Source organism: Erpetoichthys calabaricus, chromosome 9 (assembly GCF_900747795.2).
Source record: "Erpetoichthys calabaricus chromosome 9, fErpCal1.3, whole genome shotgun sequence".
NCBI classification, from domain to species: Eukaryota; Metazoa; Chordata; class Cladistia; order Polypteriformes; family Polypteridae; genus Erpetoichthys; species Erpetoichthys calabaricus.
Window position 1 is genome coordinate 182833378 of NC_041402.2, and position 25595 is coordinate 182858972.

At 42.3% G+C, this 25595-nt stretch overlaps 2 protein-coding genes across 5 annotated transcripts in view; one reads left to right on the forward strand and one right to left on the reverse strand.

Moving 5' to 3' along the window:
* The window catches only part of cntrl (centriolin), a 110006-nt gene extending 91670 nt beyond the window's left edge, over positions 1-18336 (forward strand). For both annotated transcript variants that reach the window (XM_051931951.1, XM_028808551.2), the window contains 5 exons: positions 5593-5793; positions 5876-5938; positions 11979-12173; positions 14240-14336; positions 17953-18336. In XM_051931951.1, the coding sequence (XP_051787911.1) occupies positions 5593-5793; positions 5876-5938; positions 11979-12173; positions 14240-14336; positions 17953-17987 (591 nt within the window). In that variant the 3' untranslated portion in view covers positions 17988-18336. The remainder of the gene's footprint in view (positions 1-5592; positions 5794-5875; positions 5939-11978; positions 12174-14239; positions 14337-17952) is intronic.
* Positions 18337-23167: 4831 nt separating this feature from the next.
* LOC114656927 (ras-related protein Rab-14) overlaps positions 23168-25595 on the reverse strand; it is a 31756-nt gene continuing 29328 nt past the window's right edge. For all 3 annotated transcript variants that reach the window (XM_028808553.2, XM_028808554.2, XM_028808555.2), the window contains exons 7-8: positions 25322-25352; positions 23168-23572 (exon numbers count right to left, since the gene is read on the reverse strand). In XM_028808553.2, coding sequence (XP_028664386.1) covers positions 23395-23572; positions 25322-25352 — 209 coding nt within the window. In that variant the 3' untranslated portion in view covers positions 23168-23394. The remainder of the gene's footprint in view (positions 23573-25321; positions 25353-25595) is intronic.

The window sequence follows — 25595 nt, forward strand, 5'->3', positions numbered from 1 at the left end:
ACTGCGCCACCGTGCCGCCCCTTCACACATTCATTTTTTGGTAATTTCACACTGAGGTCTGTAACAAAAGGCTTGGCCTCCTCTAGTAGGTTTTCACCTTATACACTGATCTAGTTGTTATTTATTGAATTTTTTGTGTTTGTATTTTGCAAGGTTGGACCACCATTGTAAACCAAGGAATGGATGAATGCCCATTTCTACATTATTATAACATACTAGCTGAAGTACCTGGCATTGCCTGGGTAAATTTGTATAATAGGCTTAAAGCAAGAACAACAACAACATTTATTTATATAGCACATTTTCATACAAAAAGTAGCTCAAAGTGCTTTACATAATGAAGAAAAGAAAAATAAAAGACAAAATACAAAATTAAAATAAGACAACATTAGTTAACGTAGAAAAGGAGTAAGGTCCGATGGCCAGGGTGGACGGAAAAAAAAAAAAAAAAACTCCAGAAAGCTGGAGAAACAAATCAAATCTGTAGGGGTTCCAGGCCACGAGACCACCCAGTCCCCTCTGGGCATTCTACCTAACAAAAATGAAATAGTCCTCTTTGTAGTTAGGGTTCTCATGGAGTCACTTGATGGTGATGGTCATGCTGACTTCTGGCTTTTAATCCATCCATCATTGTTGGAACATCACGGTGCTTTGGGTAGATGGTGGTGGTGCAAGCCACCACCAACAGGACACCGGAAAAAGGAAACAGAAGAGAGAGTAGAGGTTAGTACAGATTTTGAATGAATAGTTATTATAATGAATTGGATATACAGAGTATCAGGATTAAATTAAAGTGAAGTTATGAGAAGGTCATGTTAAAATAATGTGTTTTCATCAGTTTTTTAAAGTGCTCCACTGTATTAGCCTGGCGAATTCCTATTGGCAGGCTATTCCAGATTTTAGGTGCATAACAGCAGAAGGCCGCCTCACCACTTCTTTTAAGTTTTGCTCTTGGAATTCTAAGGAGACACTCATTTGAGGATCTGAGGTTACGATTTGGAATATAAGGTGTCAGACATCCGATATATAAGATGGGGCGAGATTATTTAAGGCTTTATAAACCATAAGCAGAATTTTGAAGTCAATTCTGAATGACACAGGTAACCAATGTAGTGACATCAAAACTGGAGAAATGTGTTCGGATTTACTTTTCCTGGTAAGGATTCTAGCAGCTGCATTCTGCACTAGTTGCAAACAATTTATGTCTTTTTTGGGTAGTCCTGAGAGGAGTGCGTTACAGTAATCTAGTTGACTGAAAACAGATGCGTGAACTAATTTCTCTGCATCTTTCGATGATATAAGAGGTCTAACTTTTGCTATGTTTCTTAAGTGAAAAAATGCGGTCCTAGTGATCTGATTAATATGCGATTTAAAATTTAGATTACAGTCAACAGTTACCCCTAAGCTTTTTACCTCCGTTTTGACTTTTAATCCTAATGCATCCAGTTTATTTCTAATAGCCTCATTGTATCCATTATTGCCAATCACTAAGATTTCAGTTTTCTGTTTATTTAATTTGAGAAAGTTACTATTCATCCATTCTGAGATACAGGTTAGACATTGTGTTAGTGAATCAAGAGAATTGGGGTCATCAGGTACAATTGATAAATACAGCTGTGTGTCATCAGCATAGCTGTGGTGCTCAAGAAGCAACTATTTACGTGTTTTTAAAATGATGACCATTTTGTCAGTGCTGGGTGAAATGCAAGTCTCCCATCCGTCATCTGCATGGCCTGTCTGACATCTCTCAACTTGTCTGCTCTCATTAGTAGAGAACATGGATTCCACAATTGCTACATGTACTTGCTTGGGTTGGACCCCTGAATGCTACTTCTTGGTTTTTCATGGTTTGGTGTGGTTTTACAAGTAGGTGTTCAGTCCGACATTAGTAAACTGGATGGCTTGTTGAATAATTGAATCCATGGACTGCAGAAAGTATCTGGGGTTCACAGACATCGCTGCAGGGACATGTATTAGGTGGTGGTATACACTAATGTATAATTAATGATTTAAAGTTGATTCGTTCAGTTGATTTAAAATTGATTCAAATCACAACACTGTATTGGCATTAAAGCCCAAAATTATAAGTGCATCATTAAAAATGGACTTGAATAAAAGTCTACCATTATGAAACAGTAGAAGTTAGGAACACTGTCCTCCGTTGGTCCCTTTCTATCATATTCTGAACAGCAACTTGGGAAGCGCTAAAAAAATTGTGTTTCATTCTGCTTCATTGTGCTTTATCTCTTATCGTATTTAGCAATGACTTGTATGGGTATAATAACATTGGCTTTTTAAAAAAAAAAGTAAGGTTTTGCTTTTAAAAAAAGCACTCATGTCATCAATTCATTTCCACGTTTGTTTCACGTGTACACAGTGCAGTTAAATTCTTATCTGCATGTCTGAACATCACAGGGCAGGCTGCCACTGCCCTTATTTGGCCACCCGAATCTCACTCCATTGGTTGTGTATGATATAATATCAGAAAATTATGTGCAAATGTGCAATTTTGCATCTGTTCTAAAGGTTTGAAAGTTTTTAGGGGATTGTACGAAAGCAACATTTGCAGTTTAAGGGTTTGACAACACTGTACATCCTTTTTGAACTACTTTATAGTAAATCGTCCAGACGAAAATAAACATGGGAAATACTGTCTTACAGATTCACCATGGCTGAACGGTTTCTTAATTCAAAGAAAGTCCTTTCTGATAACAGAACCTGTTCTTTATTTTTATTGTTTTTTAGTGCTTTCATTCTGGGATGTCCAATCATTGTTTTACTGTGTTTAGATATTCCTTTTTCAAGGTTTTCATCCAAATTATTATTATTATTTTGATTTTGATATACAGTGGTGTGAAAAACTATTTGCCCCCTTCCTGATTTCTTATTCTTTTGCATGTTTGTCACACAAAATGTTTCTGATCATCAAACACATTTAACCATTAGTCAAATATAGCACAAGTAAACACAAAATGCAGTTTTTAAATGATGGTTTTTATTATTTAGGGAGAAAAAAAATCCAAACCTACATGGCCCTGTGTGAAAAAGTAATTGCCCCCTTGTTAAAAAATAACCTAACTGTGGTGTATCACACCTGAGTTCAATTTCCATAGCCACCCCCAGGCCTGATTACTGCCACACCTGTTTCAATCAAGAAATTACTTAAATAGGAGCTGCCTGACACAGAGAAGTAGACCAAAAGCACCTCAAAAGCTAGACATCATGCCAAGATCCAAAGAAATTCAGGAACAAATGAGAACAGAAGTAATTGAGATCTATCAGTCTGGTAAAGGTTATAAAGCCATTTCTAAAGCTTTGGGACTCCAGTGAACCACAGTGAGAGCCATTATCCACAAATGGCAAAAACATGGAACAGTGGTGAACCTTCCCAGGAGTGGCCGGCCGACCAAAATTACCCCAAGAGCGCAGAGACGACTCATCCGAGAGGTCACAAAAGACCCCAGGACAACGTCTAAAGAACTGCAGGCCGCACTTGCCTCAATTAAGGTCAGTGTTCACGACTCCACCATAAGAAAGAGACTGGGCAAAAACGGCCTGCATGGCAGATGTCCAAGACGCAAACCACTGTTAAGCAAAAAGAACATTAGGGCTCGTCTCAATTTTGCTAAGAAACATCTCAATGATTGCCAAGACTTTTGGGAAAATACCTTGTGGACTGATGAGACAAAAGTTGAACTTTTTGGAAGGCAAATGTCCCGTTACATCTGGCGTAAAAGGAACACAGCATTTCAGAAAAAGAACATCATACCAACAGTAAAATATGGTGGTGGTAGTGTGATGGTCTGGGGTTGTTTTGCTGCTTCAGGACCTGGAAGGCTTGCTGTGATAGATGGAACCATGAATTCTACTGTCTACCAAAAAATCCTGAAGGAGAATGTCCGGCCATCTGTTCGTCAACTCAAGCTGAAGCGATCTTGGGTGCTGCAACAGGACAATGACCCAAAACACACCAGCAAATCCACCTCTGAATGGCTGAAGAAAAACAAAATGAAGACTTTGGAGTGGCCTAGTCAAAGTCCTGACTTGAATCCAATTGAGATGCTATGGCATGACCTTAAAAAGGCGGTTCATGTTAGAAAACCCTCAAATAAAGCTGAATTACAACAATTTTGCAAAGATGAGTGGGCCAAAATTCCTCCAGAGCGCTGTAAAAGACTCATTGCAAGTTATCGCAAACGCTCGATTGCAGTTATTGCTGCTAAGGGTGGCCCAACCAGTTATTAGGTTCAGGGGGCAATTACTTTTTCACACAGGGCCATGTAGATTTGGATTTTTTTTTCTCCCTAAATAATAAAAACCACCATTTACAAACTGCATTTTGTGTTTACTTGTGTTATATTTGACTAATGGTTAAATGTGTTTGATGATCAGAAACATTTTGTGTGACAAACATGCAAAAGAATAAGAAATCAGGAAGGAGGCAAATAGTTTTTCACACCACTGTACTTTATTAATCCTTGAAGGGCAAATGTATTTTCATATGACCCTTTGGAGGCCAGAGCATAGGGTCAGCCATTGTACAGCACCACTTGGAGCAATTTTCAGGTTGAGGGTTCTGCTCAAGGGCCCAACGGAGTAGGATCCTTTCAGGCAGTAATGGGATTTGAACTGGCAACCATTCAGATACCAGCACAGATCATTAGCCTCCGAGCTACCACTCTGCTTTTGTGGGCCAGAGGAGATTAGAAACGCTCAGACCTTTGCTTCTTCTCTTCCATTACTTTCCAAATATTTTATTGAAACAAATACTTCATGAGAAACACACACGAGTGTAAATAGAACCGGGGTAGATGGTGAGCTGTGGGTTCTTTTATTGTTTGCCTCTCATTAATTGGTAGCTCATTATGACAAGAAGACACAATTAAAATGTGCATGTAGTTGTTTAAGATTAATAAAAGGAGTGAGATGGGGGGAATCTTAACCATTGGGTTTACAAAAGTGAAGCATAGATAGATGTCGCTTGAGCCATAACTGCTTCAGTAGTAATAATTGGCCTCTACTTAAGAGCTTGGAGTTGAAAACACACCTGAATGCACTGAGGACCTCCAGGACCAAAGTTCTCTGAAATCCATTAGCATCAGAATGGCAGAATGTGACATGCTTAAACCTACTTAAACCAGTTCATATTCACAAAAGACCAGTGCCAGGCCCACTCAAGTGCACACCAAAACTCACATGTAACTGGGTCCAATTTAGAATTGCGGGGCTCACCAGGCCATCTAATTATTTTGATTTTAATGTTTAGAAGTCTATGTGGTGTTTTTTTTTGCCCTTGGTGTATCTTCTCTCACATTTTGTTGTGATCTTGATGCACAGTCATTGTCATACCAATAGTGACAAATGATCTAAAGATGTACCTAAGCAAACCAGGCTGCTACGGTCAGTTATAGATGGAGCCACTCTGCCCAGTTGTTTTTCTTATTGGGATATGTGACACTGTTGTTCTTAAGAGTGCAAACAGCTAGTGCTCGGTTTTGCCAATGTCTGGCTTATCTTTGTGAGAATTTGGCTTTAATGTTTTTAAACTTGCTGCAGACAGTAGCCATGGTTCACAGTCTTTTAACTGCTTAGTTTCAGAGCCAGGAGGAGAAGATCCAGCGAATGGAGACTAGGAATGCGATGGTGGTGTTTAATGGTGACCCAGAAGAGGTGGAGCCGGAGTCAGATGTGGAGTCTTCGGAGCATGGCAGCCAAAAGGAGAATAGCCATCCTTTCTTGGAAATTGGAAGACGAGCTGAGAGCAGAGGAGTGCTGGGCCTGTTTAACTTAGAGGTAAATGAGCAGCATGACAGCGAATGTCTGTCTCTGACCTGCGGAGCACCAGTCAGCATTCTGTGCTTTTTGTTTTCTACAGGAGGAGCAATGGCGAGGTGAGGCGCTGAGGGAACGACTACAACAGCAAGAGGATCACTTGAAGGTATGTCTTAACTCTCCTCGTCTTCTCTGGCAGACTCAAGTCGAGTCCTCCGGCCCGTGTGGTATCTGCTTGCATAGCCGCCTGCAAGTTTTTTTTTTTTGTTTGTTTTTTTTCCTTGCAGACAAATTGCATTTTTTTCCAAGATTTTTCCAGAATATTCTGCAGTTAATCCACGGTGGGGCCTTGTATTGGCAGCACTCTATGTTACCATCCAAGTATAAGCCAGTAGGGTCCTCACTACCGAACCACTTAATGACTGGCATTAACATTCAAGTGGAAATTCAATTATAGTGCATCCAGAAAGTATTCACAGCGCTTCATCACTTTTTGCACATTTTGTTATGTTACAGCCTTATTCCAAAATGGATTAAATTCATTTTTTTCCTCAGAATTCTACACACAACACCCCATAATGACAACGTGAAAAACGTTTACTTGAGGTTTTTGCAAATTTATTAAAAATAAAAAAACTGAGAAATCCCATGTACATAAGTATTCACAGCCTTTGCTCAATACTTTGTCGATGCCCCTTTGGCAGCAATTCCAGCCTCAAGTCTTTTTGAATATGATGCCACAAGCTTGGCACACCTATCCTTGGCCAGTTTCGCCCATTCCTCTTTGCAGCACCTCTTAAGCTCCATCAGGTTGGATGGGAAGCGTCGGTACACAGCCATTTTAAGATCTCTCCAGAGATGTTCAATCAGATTCAAGTCTGGGCTCTGGCTGGGCCACTCAAGGACATTCACAGAGTTGTCCTGAAGCCACTCCTTTGATATCTTGGCTGTGTGCTTAGGGTCGTTGTCCTGCTGAAAGATGAACCGTCGCCCCAGTCTGAGGTCAAGAGCGCTCTGGAGCAGGTTTTCATCCAGGATGTCTCTGTACATTGCTGCAGTCATCTTTCACTTTATCCTGACTAGTCTCCCAGTCCCTGCCGCTGAAAAACATCCCCACAGCATGATGCTGCCACCACCATGCTCCACTGTAGGGATGGTATTGGCCTGGTGATGAGCGGTGCCAGGCTTCCTCCAAACGTGACGCCTGGCATTCACACCAAAGAGTTCAATCTTTGTCTCATCAGACCAGAGAATTTTCTTTCTCATGGTCTGAGAGTCCTTCAGGTGCCTTTTGTCAAACTCCAGGCGGGCTGCCATGTGCCTTTTACTAAGGAGTGGCTTCCATCTGGCCACTCTACCATACAGGCCTGATTGGTGGATTGCTGCAGAGATGGTTGTCCTTCTAGAAGGTTCTCCTCTCTCCACAGAGGACCTCTGGAGCTCTGACAGAGTGACCATCGGGTTCTTGGTCACCTCCCTGACTAAGGCCCTTCTCCCCCAATCGTTCAGTTTAGATGGCCGGCCAGCTCTAGGAAGAGTCCTGGTGGTTTCGAACTTCTTCCACTTACGGATGATGGAGGCCACTGTGCTCATTGGGACCTTCAAAGCAGCAGAAATTTTTCTGTAACCTTCCCCAGATTTGTGCCTCGAGACAATCCTGTCTCAGGTCTACAGACAATTCCTTTGACTTCATGCTTGGTTTGTGCTCTGACATGAACTGTCAATACAATACAGTACAATACAGTTTATTTTTGTAGAGCCCAAAATCACACAGGAAGTGCTGCAATGGGCTTTAACAGGCCCTGCCTCTTCACAGCCCCCCAGCCTTGACTCTCTAAGAAGACAAGGAAAAACTCCCAAAAAAAACCTAGTAGGGAAAAATGGAAGAAACCTTGGGAAAGGCAGTTCAAAGAGAGACCCCTTTCCAGGTAGGTTGGGCGTGCAGTGGGTGTCAAAAGAAGGGGGTCAATACAATACAATGCAGTACACAGAACAGAACAATTTCTCAATATAGTAAGAAATAAAAAATATAAATTTTAGAAGTACAGAGCAGAATTTAACAGTAGATGATATATCCCATAATAAGATTTGGATTTGTATAGAGTCCTGGAGACCTCATCCTTCAAGCTGCCTCCCCCATTTGGCCATTCCACGGCTGAAACAGTGCTGGGCCAGCCAATCCGATGAAAGGACCCCTCTTTCCCACGATTCCCGTGATCCTCCATCTGGGATGACTGTCAACTGTGGGACCTTCTATAGACAGGTGTGTGCCTTTCCAAATCCTGTCCAATCAACTGAATTTACCACAGGTGGACCCCAATGAAGCTGCAGAAACATCTCAAGGATGATCGGGGGAAACAGGATGCACCTGAGCTCAATTTCGAGCTTCATGGCAAAGGCTGTGAATACTTATGTACGTGTGCTTTCTCAATTTTTTTATTTTTAATAAATTTGCAAAAATCTCAAGCGAACTTTTTTCACGTTGTCATTATGGGGTGTTGTGTGTAGAATTCTGAGGGAAAAAAAGAATTTAATCCATTTTGGAATAAGGCTGTAACATAACAAAATGTGGAAAAAGTGATGTGCTGTGAATGCTTTCCGGATGCACTGTATATTAGACACACAAAGTGGGTGGCATGGTGGCGCAGTGGTAGTGGTGCTGCTGCCTCACAGTTAGGAGACCCGGGTTCGCTTCCCGGGTCCTCCATGCATGGAGTTTCCATGTTCTCCCCGTGTCTGCGTGGGTTTCCTCCCACAGTCCAAAGACATGCAGGTTAGGTGCATTGGCGGTCCTAAATTGTCCCTAGTGTGTGCTGTGTGTGTGTGTGTGCCCTGCGGTGGGCTGGCGACCTGCCCGGGATTTGTTCCTGCCTGCGCCCTGTGTTGGCTGGGATTGGCTCCAGCAGACCCCTGTGACCCTGTGTTAGGATATAGTGGGTTGGATAATGGATGGATGGACACATAAAGGTATCCAATGCACCACAGCCATGCCCAGCTCATCTTGGTCCATGTGTCAAGAGTATCATGTTACCATGCAGCTCCTGCCTCAGGCTTCTGCCAATTTGGTAAATCTTCATAATGACAGAAATATAGTTACTACTTCCCGAGTTTGCATTGCCATGACTGACTGAGAAGCTCACCTTCTCCTTCCTGTCCCTCATCCTGGGTCACTGTACCATTGTGTTTTGGGGTTTTGGTGGCTAAATCCAAGTAGGACTTGTGAAGAATTGAGTTGAATAAAGACAGAGGTCTGGACCTGATAGGTGGTCAACTAATTGGCAGCTAAACACTAAATATATTGAATCTTATTATTTTTGCAGCCTTTAGTCTAATTACCTTTTCTTCAGCTCCATCAAAACAAGGTGACACTGAAGTTTCAAAATTGTCAGAAAATTAAAAATGTTAGTCTGTCACCTCTATTGGTATCTTGCACTTGTTAATCTCTTGGAGCCTACATGTCATTTATCGTGAGGCAGTCTTCAATTCCACTACTTTTGGTTTCATGACCTGACTTGAGTACAGTTTTTTTATTTTTATTTTATTATTTTTTTTTAACTCTCTTGGCTCTTATCCTCCCATTTTTCAATGGGTCCTTACAGTATATGGGATTTTGAATATCATTGCTGTTTCCACATTTAGTTTATGCCATTTAAGGCAGAGAATCAGTTGAGATCTTCTTCTGTTACTGTGGCTGACATGACAGACAGGTAATTCCACAGGTCTGAGGCCTGTAACAAAAGGCTTGGCCTCCCCTAGTAGTTTTATTTATCCTTGGAACTTAATAAAAATAATAATTCTTTGCATTTATATAGCGTTTTTCTCACTACTCAAAGCGCTCAGCAATTGCAGCTTAAGGGCCTCGCTCAAAGGTTAGGGTTAGAGTCCCTATTGGCATTTACGGGATTCAAACCGGCAACCTTCCGATTGGCAGAGCAGATCCCTACCCTCAGAGCCACCACTCCGCCTTTTAGAAAACTGGCACCTTGAAAATGTCCTGTACACTATGAAAGTTTGGTTAAGTAAGCTGGACCCAAGCCATTTAAATTCTTGATATGTGAGAAAGAGGATTTTATAATCAACTCTATACATAGCTGGAAAAAAGTTTAAAGACTGGTCATCATTCCTAATTTCAGTATTAATCCTTCTGGCATTTTGAATTAAGTGAAAGCTACAAACAGAATGACTTGAGAAACCCATGAATAACAAGCACAGTGTACGAGTCCGGTCTACACCAAGTTTAAAAAGTGACAGGGCCTCGTACCTTTCAGTGTCATTGTCACCAGCTGACAACATTTCTGCTTTCAAAGACAAGTACAGTGATCCCTCGCTATATCGCGCTTCGCCTTTCGCGGCTTCACTCCATGGCGGATTTTATATGTAAGCATATTTAAATATATATCGCAGATTTTTCTCTGCTTCGCGGGTTTCTGCGGACAATGGGTCTTTTAATTTCTGGTACATGCTTCCTCAGTTGGTTTGCCCAGTTGATTTCATACAAGGGACGCTATTGGCAGATGGCTGAGAAGCTACCCAGCTTACTTTTCTCTCTCTCTCTCTCTCTCTTGCGCTGACTTTCTTTGATCCTGACGTAGGGGGATTGAGCAGGGGGGCTGTTCGCACACCTAGACGATACCAACGCTCGTCTAAAAATGCTGAAAGATTATCTTCACGTTGCTATCTTTTGTGCAGCTGCTTCCTGAAACGACATGCTGCACGGTGCTTCGCATACTTAAAAGCTCGAAGGGCACGTATTGATTTTTGCTTGCTTGTTTTTCTCTGTCTCTCTCTCTCTCTCTCTCCCCCTGCTCCTGACGGAGGGGGTGTGAGCTGCCGCCTTCAACAGCTTTGTACCGGCGGTGCTTCGCATACTTAAAAGCCAAACATCCCTATTGATTTGTTTGCTTTTCTCTATCTCTGTGACATGATCTGCTCCTGACGCGCACTCCTTTGAAGAGGAAGATATGTTTGCATTCTTTTAATTGTGAGACGGAACTGTCATCTCTGTCTTGTCATGTAGCACAGTTTAAACTTTTGAAAAAGAGACAAATGTTTGTTTGCAGTGTTTGAATAACGTTCCTGTCTCTCTACAACCTCCTGTGTTTCTGCGCAAATCTGTGACCCAAGCATGACAATATAAAAATAACCATATAAACATATGGTTTCTACTTCGCGGATTTTCTTATTTCGCGGGTGGCTCTGGAACGCAACCCCCGCGATGGAGGAGGGATTACTGTAGTTATATTATTTTCCTTTTTATTTTTGATCCTCTTTTCTGTAAGGTATAGAAGAACATTTTTGATAAAGTAGAACCAGCTTAAGGGTGAATCACATACTTGAGGACATCGGTGGGAATTAAGGGGAAGTGCATTTAACCCTTAAACCGCCGTCACCGGCTATAGTCGGTTCCCAATGCAATTTGCCAGCACGCTGGAGCCGAGTATCTTCGGCGACGTACATTCGTTGAACGCCACAGCCGGCTATAGTCAGTTCCTTGTGCAATTTGCCAGCACGCAGGAGCTGATCAGTCCGCGCCGTACATTCGTTGAGCAGCCAGCTCATGACCACTGGCGCCCCCTAGCGGGTCAGCATCCCTGTCCCTGGGATTAGACGAGCCTGCAGTCCTCAGCGTTGGCCTCTGTGTGCTCACGTGCAGCCAGTTCAAGCGCAGTCGGCTCGGTCATTTACTGAATCTCGTCAATGGCGTCAGTTGCACCTTCTACATATAATAATAGAGTGTTCCAGTAGTTTTTTTTATAGTTTTTACAATTCATTGACACTGTGTTGCAGTAATTGTGATGATCTTTGCATGAAAAAAAAACAGGTGTCCCATTAAAATTTCACTTTTTCTTGGTGAATTGTGACGTTTCCTTAAAAAGTGCAGCAAAAAAATGATTTGCCGTCCAGGGCTGCATTAACCCCACCAAGTATGTGGCGGTTTAAGGGTTAAAACTGAAGCCAGGAGGTAGTTGTGTGACACTGGAGCAAACTACTGTGACATGGACTTGAAGCAGAAACCCTGACAACCTTTGAGAAGGATCTGGATGAGATATTGGTACAGCTCAGCTATTAGCTAAACAAACGGGCTTGATGGACTGAGATGGTATCCTCTCGCTTGTTGTACCATCCAGTGCTGTGGTGTGTCGGGCTGGGCACACTGCAGTCCTTAAGAGCAGCCTGACCTGTCTGACTTTCTCTCCCATCGCCAGGCCCAGCTCCGTAAGCGCATGTGGACCCAGGAGGAGGCCATGCATCAACGCAGGCAACAGACAGAGGGAAGCCTCATCAGCCTGCGCAGGAAAGTGGAAGCGCTCGACAACCTGGTCAGCGGCGGCAACAGTGGCTCCTCAGCTGAGCCTTACCCACCTCTCTCCAGGGATGGCACCATGCAGAAGCGCAGCAAGGTACTGTTGTCAGCCGAGGCTTTTACTGCACAGCCAGCCGATCCTTGCAAGTGTGAGTTGTCTTTCAAACATGAAGGGCTTTATCCATTTCCACAGGACAATTAAAAGGAGACTGAGTTTAGGCTGCTCTGTTTAAGGGGCCGGTCGGACTTACAGTGTCCAGCTTCTTGAAACATCATAGATTGTGTCTGTAGGGGTACCATCCAAGCATTAGAACAATCCAGACGAGAGCAAGCCATTCAGCTGAACAAAGATTGCCAAAAACAATTTGGTTTTCTGGGGGTATTGGGGACTGCTGTGTTCTTCTTGGACTCACACACACACACACATAGACTTGTGCTTGACATTTTTTCTTCTTTCCTTAAACTGTAATGAACATTTTAAATGAACAGGCATGGATTGTTGAAGCTTGTATGTGGTACAAAAGACACCCTGAGCAAGACAGACTTGGTATACCATGTGTCCGGGGGACAGTCATCCATCCATCCATCCATCCATCCATCCATCCATCCATCCATCCATTCCATTTCATGCTCTCTGGTACACTGAGTCTCCCCTGACAGAAGTCGTTGCAAGGCAGGTATGCTCCCTGAAGAGGGTGCCAGTCCATTACAGGGCATATTCATACTTGCTAGGCCTATTAGAGGCAGCACTCAACATCTCTACTTGTGCTTCGCCAATGGAAGGAAGCAAGAGCTTCCACATCAGCTGCATGTAAAATGGAGATGTCTAGAAGATTCAGGAACATCCTGTGAAAAGAACTGCAATGGAAGTTGCATGTAAATAAGTTCCTGTACCTTCAGAGTGCTGGAGTAACGCTGGCTGTGTTCTTGAAAATGATGCTGTGCGTATTATTTGTGAACGGCGGTAGATCATTCTCTGGTAGAACATTCTAGATATCTGACATATCTTTCAGCCATTTGCATTGCTACAGTTGGGCACACACAAGGCTCGTTTTCTGCTTGGAGCCGGAGAGCATGTCATGCTTAACAAATGCAGCCGCTGGATTTCCTGTTTAGATTACACAAGTAAGAATCACGGGGGACGTCAGATTACACGTCACCTTTCCTCTCAATATCTCAGCACAGCTTTAGACTTCCTGTTGCACAGCACAAGGTCGACACAATCAACATGGAGAACCTTTTTTTCTTTTTCTGTTCTGTCATGGTATGAAAAAGATGAAAGATGAAACATATATTTGTGCTGCTCCATAGACCCGTTTCGTTGAGGGGGCTGTCACTTTACATTATGTGTCAGTGATACTACCCGTTCCATGTGGTCCAGAACTCCCATTTTCCTTTGTTTCTTGGTCTTCTATGTATTTCTTGTAGATCTGATTCCGTTTGTCTCTGCGTGGGAGTTTTGGCCGTCAATTCTCACAAATGTATGTGTCCCCAAAAACACAGCTATGACTTGTAGCAAAGTTAAATCTGCGTGGCTAGTTGCAGAGACGGAGTCGTTGGGGATGTCACAATACGTGACTGGTGGCCACAGGTTCATCACACGGCCAGCTAAGATTATGTAAATGAGGGCTACAACCGAAAATGAATGGAACCGTTGTGTAGTGTGATGGAGCGCAACTCAGACTGGTTTAGCGGTGCTATACCACCATAGAAACTCTTCTACAGGCCAAGTTGTATTTTGGGATTCTTTGCAAGGTGTTGTCTATCATTTTCACAAAAATTCAGCTGATTTGTGTCAAGTCCATACTAATTGTAAAGAGCTGCAGCTGCCCACTAGACTTCTCATGGCAAGGCAGGCCTAAGCTCTTCATAGTTTGGTGGCTCTGATCGAGTCCCTCGAATATCTCACCATTTAAAGTCCATCCATCCATTTTCCAACCCGCTGAATCCAAACACAAGGTCACAGGGGTCTGCTGGAGCCAGTCCCAGTCAACACAGGGCGCAAGACAGGAACCAGTCCCGGGCAGGGCGCCAACCCACCACAGGACACACACACACCAATCACAATTTAGAATCGCCAATCCACCTAACCTGCATGTCTTTGGACTGTAGGAGGAAACCGGGTGTCGAACCTTTAATAAAAGGTGACTGTGTCTCTTTCAGCTTCTCAGTTCGGACGGCCAAAGACCCCACAGTGGGAGAGCACGTGACGCCAGCAGCGACAGCCTGGATGTGCTGTCCAGCCCTGACCAAGACACAGGTATGGCTGCGTAACTTCACTTAACACTCCAACTGTACATAACAACATTTCTACTCCTGGGGGCCAAGGTGACAGGTCACTCGTTTTGTGAATTTTATATTTATTTATTTTTAAACTATTTAGAGAAATAAATCTTCGATATGTCTGACAACAAAAGTGACAAACTTTCTAAGTTTTACTGCCGAACCCAGTGGGTGTGAGCCAGCATACACCCATGGGGGACTTCAGTAGATCAAAGACGACGGGAACAAAAGTGGGAGACTGTGAAAGGATTTGTGGGATTGAGAGAACTGATTTACTTTTATAAGACACTTGTCGTGTATTTCCTAAACACTTCTCAATTATCTCAAGTCTTATTGCAGGACTGTATAAGTGTAATCCATCGAATCTCCGTCAGATCTTTCTGAAAACATAAAAGGTAACAATGCAGTGCTCGTTCGGACCTGCTTCACATAAACACGTAATCTTTGGCCACGTCCGCATGACTACATTTTCAATTCTAAATGCCGTTGTTATACAAAAACAATCACCGCCCACAGTAAAACATCCAAAAACACACATGACCTAAGAATTTGCCTGCACTGGGCATGTGCACACTGACAGAAACAGGAAGAGAAACGGATGATTACGCCGCCAGCCACGGGATTTATCGCAAAACTGTAGCAACCACCAAATTGAGTGGACTCCAGCTGTGGACCTCCAGAGCTCCATTTCAGCGAGGGGTTTGTCGCTTTACATTATGTTAAGATCAGGGTCTGGGGAGGGTTATCAGAATCGAATCAAGTAAGCCAGGTGATGAGCGGAGGTCTGCAGTTGGACCCCCCTCACTAAATTACTCGCCTTTTATGCATGTATGCAACATTCAGATTGTATAAAATGCAATTTAGATACATACAGGCAGGCAACGCAACAAGCGCCATGGAAAACATCATATCTACAGAATGTCCTTCATGTTAAAGTACGGGACTTCCGTGAAGGGTAACCAATCAGGGAATGAGATGTTGTAATGAGCAGGAACCAATCAGGGAAGGGTGTAATAAGCACAAACCAATCGCTGCACAATCTGAATCTGCATTTTCAAACTTCTTCATTTTCACACATCCGTGCCAAAATGCGTAGCCGATGTTTTCAGAGATGAATGGCGGCCCTGGAGAACATTTTGAAAAGTCACCATTTTCAGAGGTAGTGTGGCCAAAAGGCATAAATGGGAGCACAAGTCAGCGTTTTTTTAATAAAAACATGATGTTGAGGTATTAAATAAGTACTGACACATCTCGTAATCATTATGGGATCAGACCAGGAAACGCGCAAAGATCTGGTCAGGACACGGAAGGGGTCAGAATAACCAGGCAACCAAGAACCAAAGTGGCAATGACATGAATCAAAAGTTAGAGGCAAAATGAAGTGAAGCCCAAACGCTGGGGCCTACTGGTAAAGAAAACTAACCACACTGTTTTGTCTCGGTAGAGTAATAGTAATATTTTACTCGACTCTCCCCTTTTGTATTATTAATGTGTAGCCTTTGTCAGAATGCCTCAAATCTCTCAGTTTATAAGGTATTATAGTATATAACCTCTGCCCACCTTCCCTTCTACAGTTATAACCTCAGGCAATTAGGTGTAGTAAAAGACAAACAGGAGTTAAGTTATAATTTAAACAATGTATTATTGATAATATTCATAAATAGTAACAATATGCAAAGTACATTTAAATATTGGCAACCATACAACCTGATAAATGGTGATGTGTAGTTTCAGGCGGCACACAGACTTGTTAGTTACTTAAAATGTCTCCTGTTAAGTCCTCATTGGTGGTCAGTTTTCTTCAGAACAGGCCGCATGCCTGTCTCAATATGGCCGCCAAGCTGTGCTCTTCATTGTGTTGTCCTTTTCAGTTCATGAATCAGTTTGGTAAGACAGAGAGGGAGTGAGTGAGCAAATTTATAGATGTTCTGTCCAACCCCTAGAGCCAACAGGACGTCGTGGTACTTAAAGGCTTGTGATACAAGCCAGTTCCAAACAGCTATACTTCAGAACAATGGGGGGACAGAACATCTTCACACCTGCCATCCCCCCAAACCGCATGTTAAGGTAAAGTTTGCCAGTTGGGCAGCCTGGCTTTCCTATGGGGATTGAGAGACTTCAGAGAAACATCAGCCGAACTTGTTTAAGGCACTTCCCCCCAACTCTGTCATAAAATTCACTTTCCTGACTTAGTTTTAGCTAAGTTACAAATAAAGACATACAAAATATTTATTAAATTTATGCAAAATATCACATCACAACACACACAATGGGAGAGTTTTGAAACACTGAAAATCTACCAAAGGCTAACGCATTGCAGTAACCACCGCCATATTCCGTGGCATCATCAGCTGGACGATCGCATTCATGTGACGCCGCCACACGGCGTTGGGTAAAGAAAGAAAATCGCACCAGGAACTTTTGTCAAACTAAATCAAAACAGAATATAAACGTTACAGATAAAATCCCTGTGACAGAATGAATATATGAAACGTGTTGCAGTTTCAGCAGTAAGTTGCGTCTTGCTATGAGGCTGAATTTAAAATGACAATCAGTCATGAAAGTGTTTTGAGCTCCAGCCGCTTCAAGCTCAGCACCTGCACAGTGTCAGCTAAAGAACTGACATGACGACAGGTGGGCTTGTGGGTAACTGAGTGATGGGGAGGGACGAAGGTGAGAGCTCCGCTAAGTTGGTCCATGCCTTGGTGAGTCAGTAAACGCTTCTCCGCAACACCATTTGACATTTTTGTCTCGTTTAATTTTTATGTTTTATGCCTCGTTTTTAGCTACAACAGATTTTTTATTTTTGTTCATTTTACTGTGTTGAAACAGAAGCACGTAATCTTTGGCCATGTCCACATGACTACATTTTCATTTATAAATGCCGTTGTTACACAAAAGCAATCACCGCCCACAATAAAACCTCCAAAAACACGCATGAATTTGCCTGCACTGGGCATGTGCACACTGACAGAAACGGGAAGAGAAACGGATGATTACGCCGCCAGCCACGGGATTTATTGCAAAACCGTAGCGACCACCAAATTGAGTGGACTCCAGCTGTGGACCTCCAGAGCTCCATTTCAACGAGGGGGTTGTCGCTTTACATTATGTAACTTGTAATGTTTGACTCCTAACCTGAAATAAAAGCAAACCAATTTTTCATTCTTTCTCTAACCAGTATTCAGAAAGTTTAGTGACAAGAATTATTTTGTTATTTTTGGAAATCAATTCTAGCCTTGCAGTTACCGCACTCAACGTAAACATGCGAAGAGCTTGCACTAGGGGGCGCAGTTAACACATAATCGTCACTGTGGTCGGAATGACCGAGTCCGTCCTCGGCGTCGGGCACAACATGATGTCATTCAAATCGCAGCACACACGGGGGCGCTCTAGAAAACGACTCTACACGTATCCCACAATCCTGTAGTGCAATCAGTGCGTTTGTCATTTTGTCGTCAGGTGTTTACTTCAGAGACGTGGGCTTTTTTCTTTTCTCTTTCTAGGTTTAAGTTTTGATCACAAACAGCCAAGCATTGTGTCGTAACGTGTGCTGTGGGCCTAACGCCGAATGTTTTCATCTTTTCGTTTAGGGAAAAGTCAACACCTCATCACACAGTGGAGCTGAAGTCGTGTTACGCGAAACCCAAAGGGACGCCGGTCCGCTACCTCACGAGCTCGTCTGCCACACAGAACTCCACTTGCCAGGCGAGGAGGCAGAATACTAAGGGAGGGGGGGGGGGGCTTCATGTTTTTTTTAAAAAAATGCTTGTTGTGTTATCACTTGACTGGTTACAGTTACTGCACTTTTTGGAAAGGTTTAAAAAAAATGTAAATAACAATCTTACCTGTTTAAATTATTCTGAGCCAAGTTTACCACTTTGCCTTTTACAGTTTTTTCTTTTTTGCAAATGTGAATTTTTTTTATAATGTTCAAAGAAATTTGTAATCAAACAATAAAACAACATATTTTAATATTTCGAGTTTGTTATGTGTGCTCAGTACGATGACATTCTTACTTGCTTGTCTCCTCTGAACATCTGACAAGACATAATTAGCATGAAGCAGACAGATAAAAGAGGTCTTTGGACAGTGACCCAATGCTCGTCATTTTGGCTCTGTACACCACCACATTGGATTTGAGACAAAGCAATCAAGATATGATTCAAGTGTAGACTTTCAGCTTTCACTCGAGGGGTTTTCCAAAAATATCGTTTGAACCGTTGAGGAATGACTGCCATTTTTTTTTTTTTTTGCCATAACCAGACTCCATTCCCATGAGCTCAAACGTATTTGGACAAACTTAACATCATCCTAAATATGCTCATCAGTTTCAATATTTGGATGAAAGGCCTTTTTAGTCAATGACTGCCTGAAGTCTTGTCACCCATGGACATCTCCAACTGCTGCTTTTCCAACCCAGTGATGCCTTGGTCTTCAGGTGCTGTTTGTTCGTCGGACTTTCTGCCATCAGTTTTGTCTTCGGTGAGTGACCTGCATGTCCTGCTGGGTTGAGCTGAGTTGATTGACTTGGCCAGTGAAGAATATTCCACTTCTTTGCCTTGTAAATCACTTGGTTTGCCGTCACAGTATATTTTCGCTCATCTGTACTGTGAAGCGTCGTCCTATCAGTTTTGCAGCATTTGTTTGAATCTGAGCAGACAGTATAGCGCCCTCTACACTTCGGAATTCATCCTGCTACTTCTCTCAGCAGTCATATCATCAATAAACACTGGTGACTGACGTCCATTGGCAGCAATGCATGATCAGATGATGATTTCTGCATTTGTGATAGCATACAGAACCAAAATTATGAAAATTGTGTTCCTGTCCAAATACTTATGGACTTGACTGTAAATACACACTGCTTATGTTCTAGTATTTTAATTCTTATGATTTCCCATTCAATTCACCTACAACTTGAGGGTGTAAACTGTCACTGAATCTAACGGTGCAAGTGCCAGTGGTCAAGTGCAGAGATGAAGACATCACATTTATATAGCGCCTTTCCAGCTACTCGAAGCACCTCACAGGGACAGTAATGATGAATGAGGTGATGGCAGCCATCATTTCACCAGTACACTCACCACACATTAGTTGTTAAGCGGTGAAGGAGAGCAAGAGAGAAATAGTTAGGGGATGATTTGGGGGGCAAAATGGACAAGGCCTTGATGGGCATCAGGAAATCATCTATTCTTTTTGGAAGAGGATGGTCGGGGACCTTCTAAGACCACAGTGTCCCCGTCACTGCACTGAGGTATCGTGATCTGCACACAGACCACAGTTTAAGTGCCCCTGCTGGTCACACTAACACCTTTTTCAGTAGCAACCCAAGCCTTTCCTGGCCAGGAGAAAATATGGTTGGCTTCAGGGGGATTACCAGGTATGAAGTGCAGGTGGGATGGCTGGAGTGAGCTCTTTAATGATTCCATTTGCCTAAGTGTTGTAAGGCAGCTGAGCGCCAGTCACATCCTGTGCCACCTTCACCACCCTCTGTAGGTCTTTACCTTCCTGAGCTGAGCTGGCACTGCACCCAAATGTGACAAGGCCAGTGAGGATGGACTCCACTGCCCCTTCTTGTCAGGAGCCACCTCATCAGTGACAACTTACCTGGACTGATGACTTTGTTTTTATCTCGACGTCTGGTTTTGGGCATCTAATTGGCAGATGGCCTCCATTTTTGTGGACAGGCCGCAGTGTGACGAGTACACATTTGGCTCATGTGGTTGCAACCACAATGAAGAACCCTTAAGAAATTAACAGCAGGTTAAATAAACACGATTCCTCCTAGAGCACCATCATCCCCAAAAATCTGCAACAGCATAATCTAGATACAGGTACTTTATTTACAAATATTCAGATTAATAGCATTTTGTTGCATCAAATGAAAAGTACAGCAGTCCAAAGAAAAGTATTGTTGTCACAGATATAAATAACAAGACCAACTGTTAAGCAGTTTAGGAGTTAAATTTCCACACAAATTTGAAATGGAAAAAATAAGTAAATAAAATAAAATAAAATTAGAAATACAGACATTAAGGCCAGTGTAAGAGTCTGACTCGGCCAAAAATGAAAAGGAAAAAAAAACAAACAAATCTCATATTTTTTTGTGTTGGCAGCCAGTGGTCCCTAAGCAAATCCTTTTGTGATGTGGTGCAACATATAAACCGTGAAGCCCCTAAATTAAATTTCATGTGACGTTCCTAAAATGGAGAGCACACACACACACACACACACACTTAGCGAGACGAACAGAGAAGGTTCAACGTTGTACCCCAGCGTCACACGTTATGCAGATTCCAGTTTTGGCTTAAAGACATTCACTTTTCCGCTGAGGTCTCGTCCATCTACATTCACAAACACACAAGGTTGCTTGGTTTTAGTGTCAAGTTGAAGAGCTTGTGAAGAAGTGCAGAGTTGGGATTTCTCATTCAGAACCAAACATTACGCAGCCTTTGAGTGAGGGGGTCAAGCTGAAGAAGGAGCATCACGCTACGCCAGGCCGCCATCTCCACCACTGCCAGTTTAAAGGGGAGATCGTTAATTCTGTCAAACGTCTTAAGTGGCACCAGTTAATAGCATCCTGCCCAGACAATGTCCAGAATTCACAGCAAATGGGTGCTCACAAGAGAGTGCAGCTGGGCATCCTAGTTGTTAATGACCTGAAGCAGGAGTCCCACACAGCTCCAGCTTGTTTTTTGTGTCTCGTCCAGCCCATTCTTCTTCCCAGCTGCATAACCCTTGCCCCCGACTCTTTTCCATTTTGGAAAGCTTATTCTGTCCATCGCATAATGCAGGAACATCGAGGAGAATTCCTGAAGGATCAAGTGCTTGTAAAGCACCGGGTGGCTGGTGAAAGTAAACACGACTTGATGCAAGTGGAGGCGATTTTAGAGCGGCTTACCTAACGTACAAATCCACCACACCACACGTTACCTGCCACTGGTTCAGAGCGTAGTGGTGGAACTGCAATGCTTACTGTCGTCTATCAGTCAACTGTACATACACTGCCCAGTCTTGGGAAAACCACATGCTGTACCTGTGTGATGCAGAGACAACGTTCATATCTCAACTTCATCAAAAATTAGGTGCACATTAGGAAAAAGTCTTATTCTCTCCTCTTAAGAGAAGTTCCCAGCCCAGGTTCTGTTCCACATCATCTCAGCTCAGTTTTGCCAATGCAGTGTTATGGGGGAGATCCCATCTGCCCTGTCTGCAATACAAATCACAATGTCCAGCCTTATTCTCTCAACACCATGAGCACAAGTGCAGCTTCTGTAGTGATCCACCTCTCTCTGTCTCTATCTAACCCTTTGAACATATGAAATAAACATTAAAAATCAGCCATCCTAGGAGTTTATATTTCTGTAAGCCACTCTGGGTCACCGTTCAGTCAGCCACCATGGATCAGGTGAAAAAGCACACTGGCCTTACTACTCATGACGTTTTAAAAAATCAGATAAGCTGAATAGCGTCCTGTTTAACACCACAAGCTTTACACAAAGGCCAGATTCGATGAGCAGGACAAAGGAATCCGTTAACAAAAATATGTGAAAAATACAAATACCTGCGACCAACTACAAATAAACACAATCCCCTGCCACAAGTTAAAAACATTTCAAAACACTTTCCTTACTGTTTGCAGGGCTGTACCTGTGAAAAATGACATCAAGCACAAGCCTGAGCCACTTGATGTTTGACCATGAAGTCTGCTGCTAGTAAATCAAGTCCCCCCTCCCCGTCCCCCCCGTAAAGGCGTCTTTCAAAACAAACATGAGCAGTTTAGAGCTTGGCCTGTAAGTGGTCTAATGCAGCCACGAAACCAAAGCAGCCCAGAGGTGATGGCAGCTCCATCGTCATACTGAAAGGTCACACTCGTGTAAAAACACTTCGTCTCCCCAGCCCCTGCGCATAAACCACCCTCAAGAAAGTCAACCTTGTAAGTCATTAATGCTATTAGTGGACTCCGGTAAGTAAGTTAAAGGTAAAACATGTTTATTTTATACATAAAATGTGTGCAATGTTAGCATGGAGCGCAAGTAGCAAATAAAAAGAATTTATAAAAAAAAAAAAAAAAGACAACAAAACTTCCTGCTGAAAAACAACTACAGATGATGGCCTTTCATTCACAGATGTATTTCTCCTGGGCTGGCATCACGGGCAACACAAAGCACAACCTGCTGCAGTCGGCCTCCTTCCAGGAAAAACGTGTAGTGATGCTCTAAATGCTCTTCTATCCCGTGTTCTGTCATCCTCTCCATACTTTTCCCATATTTTTAATTTTTTCCTTTCCAGAGCCCATTCACTCTTGGCCTACTATCTTCTGCTCTTCAGGTTCAAAGAAAATCATACTGGTCTGGAACAAATTATTTGCCTTCACCTTAAAACAATTCACGCTATAAGTGGAAAAAAAAGGACTCTGGGAGGGATTGTGAAGTTCTTTTTGAATTTGGTCAGGTTTAAAGAAGTCAGAGATGCCCACACAATTCCTCAAGACAGACGGCCTGCCAAAATATTTTAAGCAGTCAACTTGGACGTTCCTGGCCACTGAACTGGAACCACCACAGTAAAGAGAGGAACAGACTGCAAATATATATATATTATATATATATATATTTAAAATCATACATTAAACCCATGCAGAAGAGGTCTGCCATATTAAATCTAATTCTGTTTGACTTGTTTTTAAACTTTTTTTTTTTTTTTTTTATGGCTGATCCACTTAAGTAGAAAAGAAATAAAAGTGAACTGCATATCTTTTTTACCTTTTAGTTAAATGTTATTGATGTCTCAGTGGTGAGTTTCAGCTTTTTTTTTTTTTTTTTTTTTTTTTTAATTTTTAATACATTTTCTTCCATTTGAAAACCTAGACAGATGGACTTGTGAATGGAATTGGGTGAGGGTCAAGGTCAGGTGGGGTGAGGAAGAGTCCAGACAGGGCAAGCACAGCATACTTAAACAGCTATGCTCACCCTCCACCCTCCCAGCACACTGGAGAAGACGTTGAGGTGGGCGGGTCTGGCATGAGAGGGGTACTAGCAGCCACACCCTTCTCTCTGGGGCTGTGGTTCGTTGGTTATCCGGCCACCCTGCGGAGCTGAAGGTTTGTGCTGCACTCCTGACTCCGCTGCATTTAGATCAAGGCTACCATCCTGAATGTTTTGGTAGATCTTCTTTGCTGCTTCTAAGAAAGCATCTTCCACATTCTCTCCTCTGTATGGAGGATGAAGGACAAGGGTAAAAAATAAAAATTAGCAGACTGCTGGTAAAGATCAAACCCTGAATAACACAGAATTTTTAAAACAGTTATCCAAAACAATCACGGCTTAATATGAAGCTCACTGTGAAGTGATAAAAGATGACATTTACTTAGGAACCTTCAGCAAGCATTCAAGCCCTTTAAAACAATGTGGCATGTACAGTTGTCTCATGTATGTTAAAAATTATGACCTGTAGTAAGAAATATGTCTTATTCTAATACAAAATTGTAACTTTACCACCTCCTTCATTTTCCCCCCACCTCAAGCAACACTCAATATCTAACAATGACAAAGTGGTAACAGATTTTAGGAATTTGACATTTATTAAAAAAAATCAATTAAAACATCACAATGACCTTTACTGAGTACTCCATTGGCTTTAGCCCAGAGTCCTCTCGGGTAGGACATGACCAGCTTCATACACCTGGATTTGGATTTTTTTTTTGCCATTTGTCTCAGCAGATCCTTTCAAGCCCTGTCTGGCTGGCTGGAGACCACAAACTATTTTCAAATCTCTCCAGAGATGACTGGACTGGTTCAAGTCTGGGTTCTGGCTGGGCTATTCAAAGACATTCAAAGAATTGTCCCCAAGCCACTCCAGCGTTATAGTTCACTGAACCTTTTGCCCCATTGAGACGTCCTGAGCAGTTTTCATTAAGCTGCACTGCGCTCCATTTAGCTTTCCCTCAACTTTAACCAGTCTCTCAGCCCCAGCTGCTGAAATAAAACCCCACAGCATGAAACTGAAACGTCTCAATGATGATCAGTAGAGTGGGATGCATCCGATAATTAATAAATGATCAAAAATGTCTAAAATCCTCTTTTCACTTTGTCATTCTTGTCATGTATGGAAAAAATGAATTTAAAGGATTTTAGTACAAGGCTGTAATATAGCAAAATGTGAAGGGGTCAGAATATTTTCTGCATCCACTGTATTTTAATTAAGCTCAATTACTAAGACACCACAGATAGATGCAAACAAATCTATCACGTCATAAGTTCATGTGAGGTAAGACTCACTTCAGGAGCTTGCTTGGAATTTACTTAAAGCCACACACACATTGCATAGGTCTGTCTCTCTCGCTCTCTGAGAACTCACCAACTTTTATTGAATAAAAAATGTTCAAATAGAAGTTGACAGGGATTTAATATGCAGACACTATTAGGAGAAGAAAGGAAAAATATTCACATGCATAGCACAATAGTTTGTTTCTGTGCTGCTCTCTGAAAGATGCTACAAACGTATCGTGTGATTCACGTTACCTGCTAGATTACCATCTGTAGAAATCAAAGACGGCAAGTGTATTTCATATATAATACTGCAGTAATGCAAATACAATTTCAAAATAACTGACTTCAGAGCTGAACTAATCGCATGTTGTGTAACAGACTTATATGACACTTGGCATTATTACGTCTTCTTCACCAGGTACCCAACTTCTAAACAATGATTTGCTGTTACATTTAGTTAGCAAGTCACTTAAATACTATTTTGTGTTTTTAAGACTAATACGTTTTATATATTTGATCTTTACATTGGTTAAACCAAGTACATTTTGCTATGTGACTCCTATAATGACTTAAATGGTGACTGCTGCTACTTGTAGAAATGTTACCAGGACAATCATGCTAGTCACATATGATTTAAAACTGTAACTCTGTGAAAATATGATTTGTTAAAAAGGAAAATGATTTTACTCACGTTTTTGCACTTGCTTCAAGGAATAACAACCCTGCAAATAAAGAAAAAAAATGTAAATAATGTGAAATGTTCTTGTTATCCATGAATTATGAACGTATTCTACCTGCACACAAGTCATAGCCTAATAAAACGGAATCAGAGTACAATACTATGCAGTCACCACAACAGGAAACCACAAGGAGGGAATGATCAATGTACCATAAAGGTTTGTAAGAGTTGGTCAGTGGGTAGGTGAAAAGCATTAAATAGAATTCAAGCCCTCCCTAATACAATG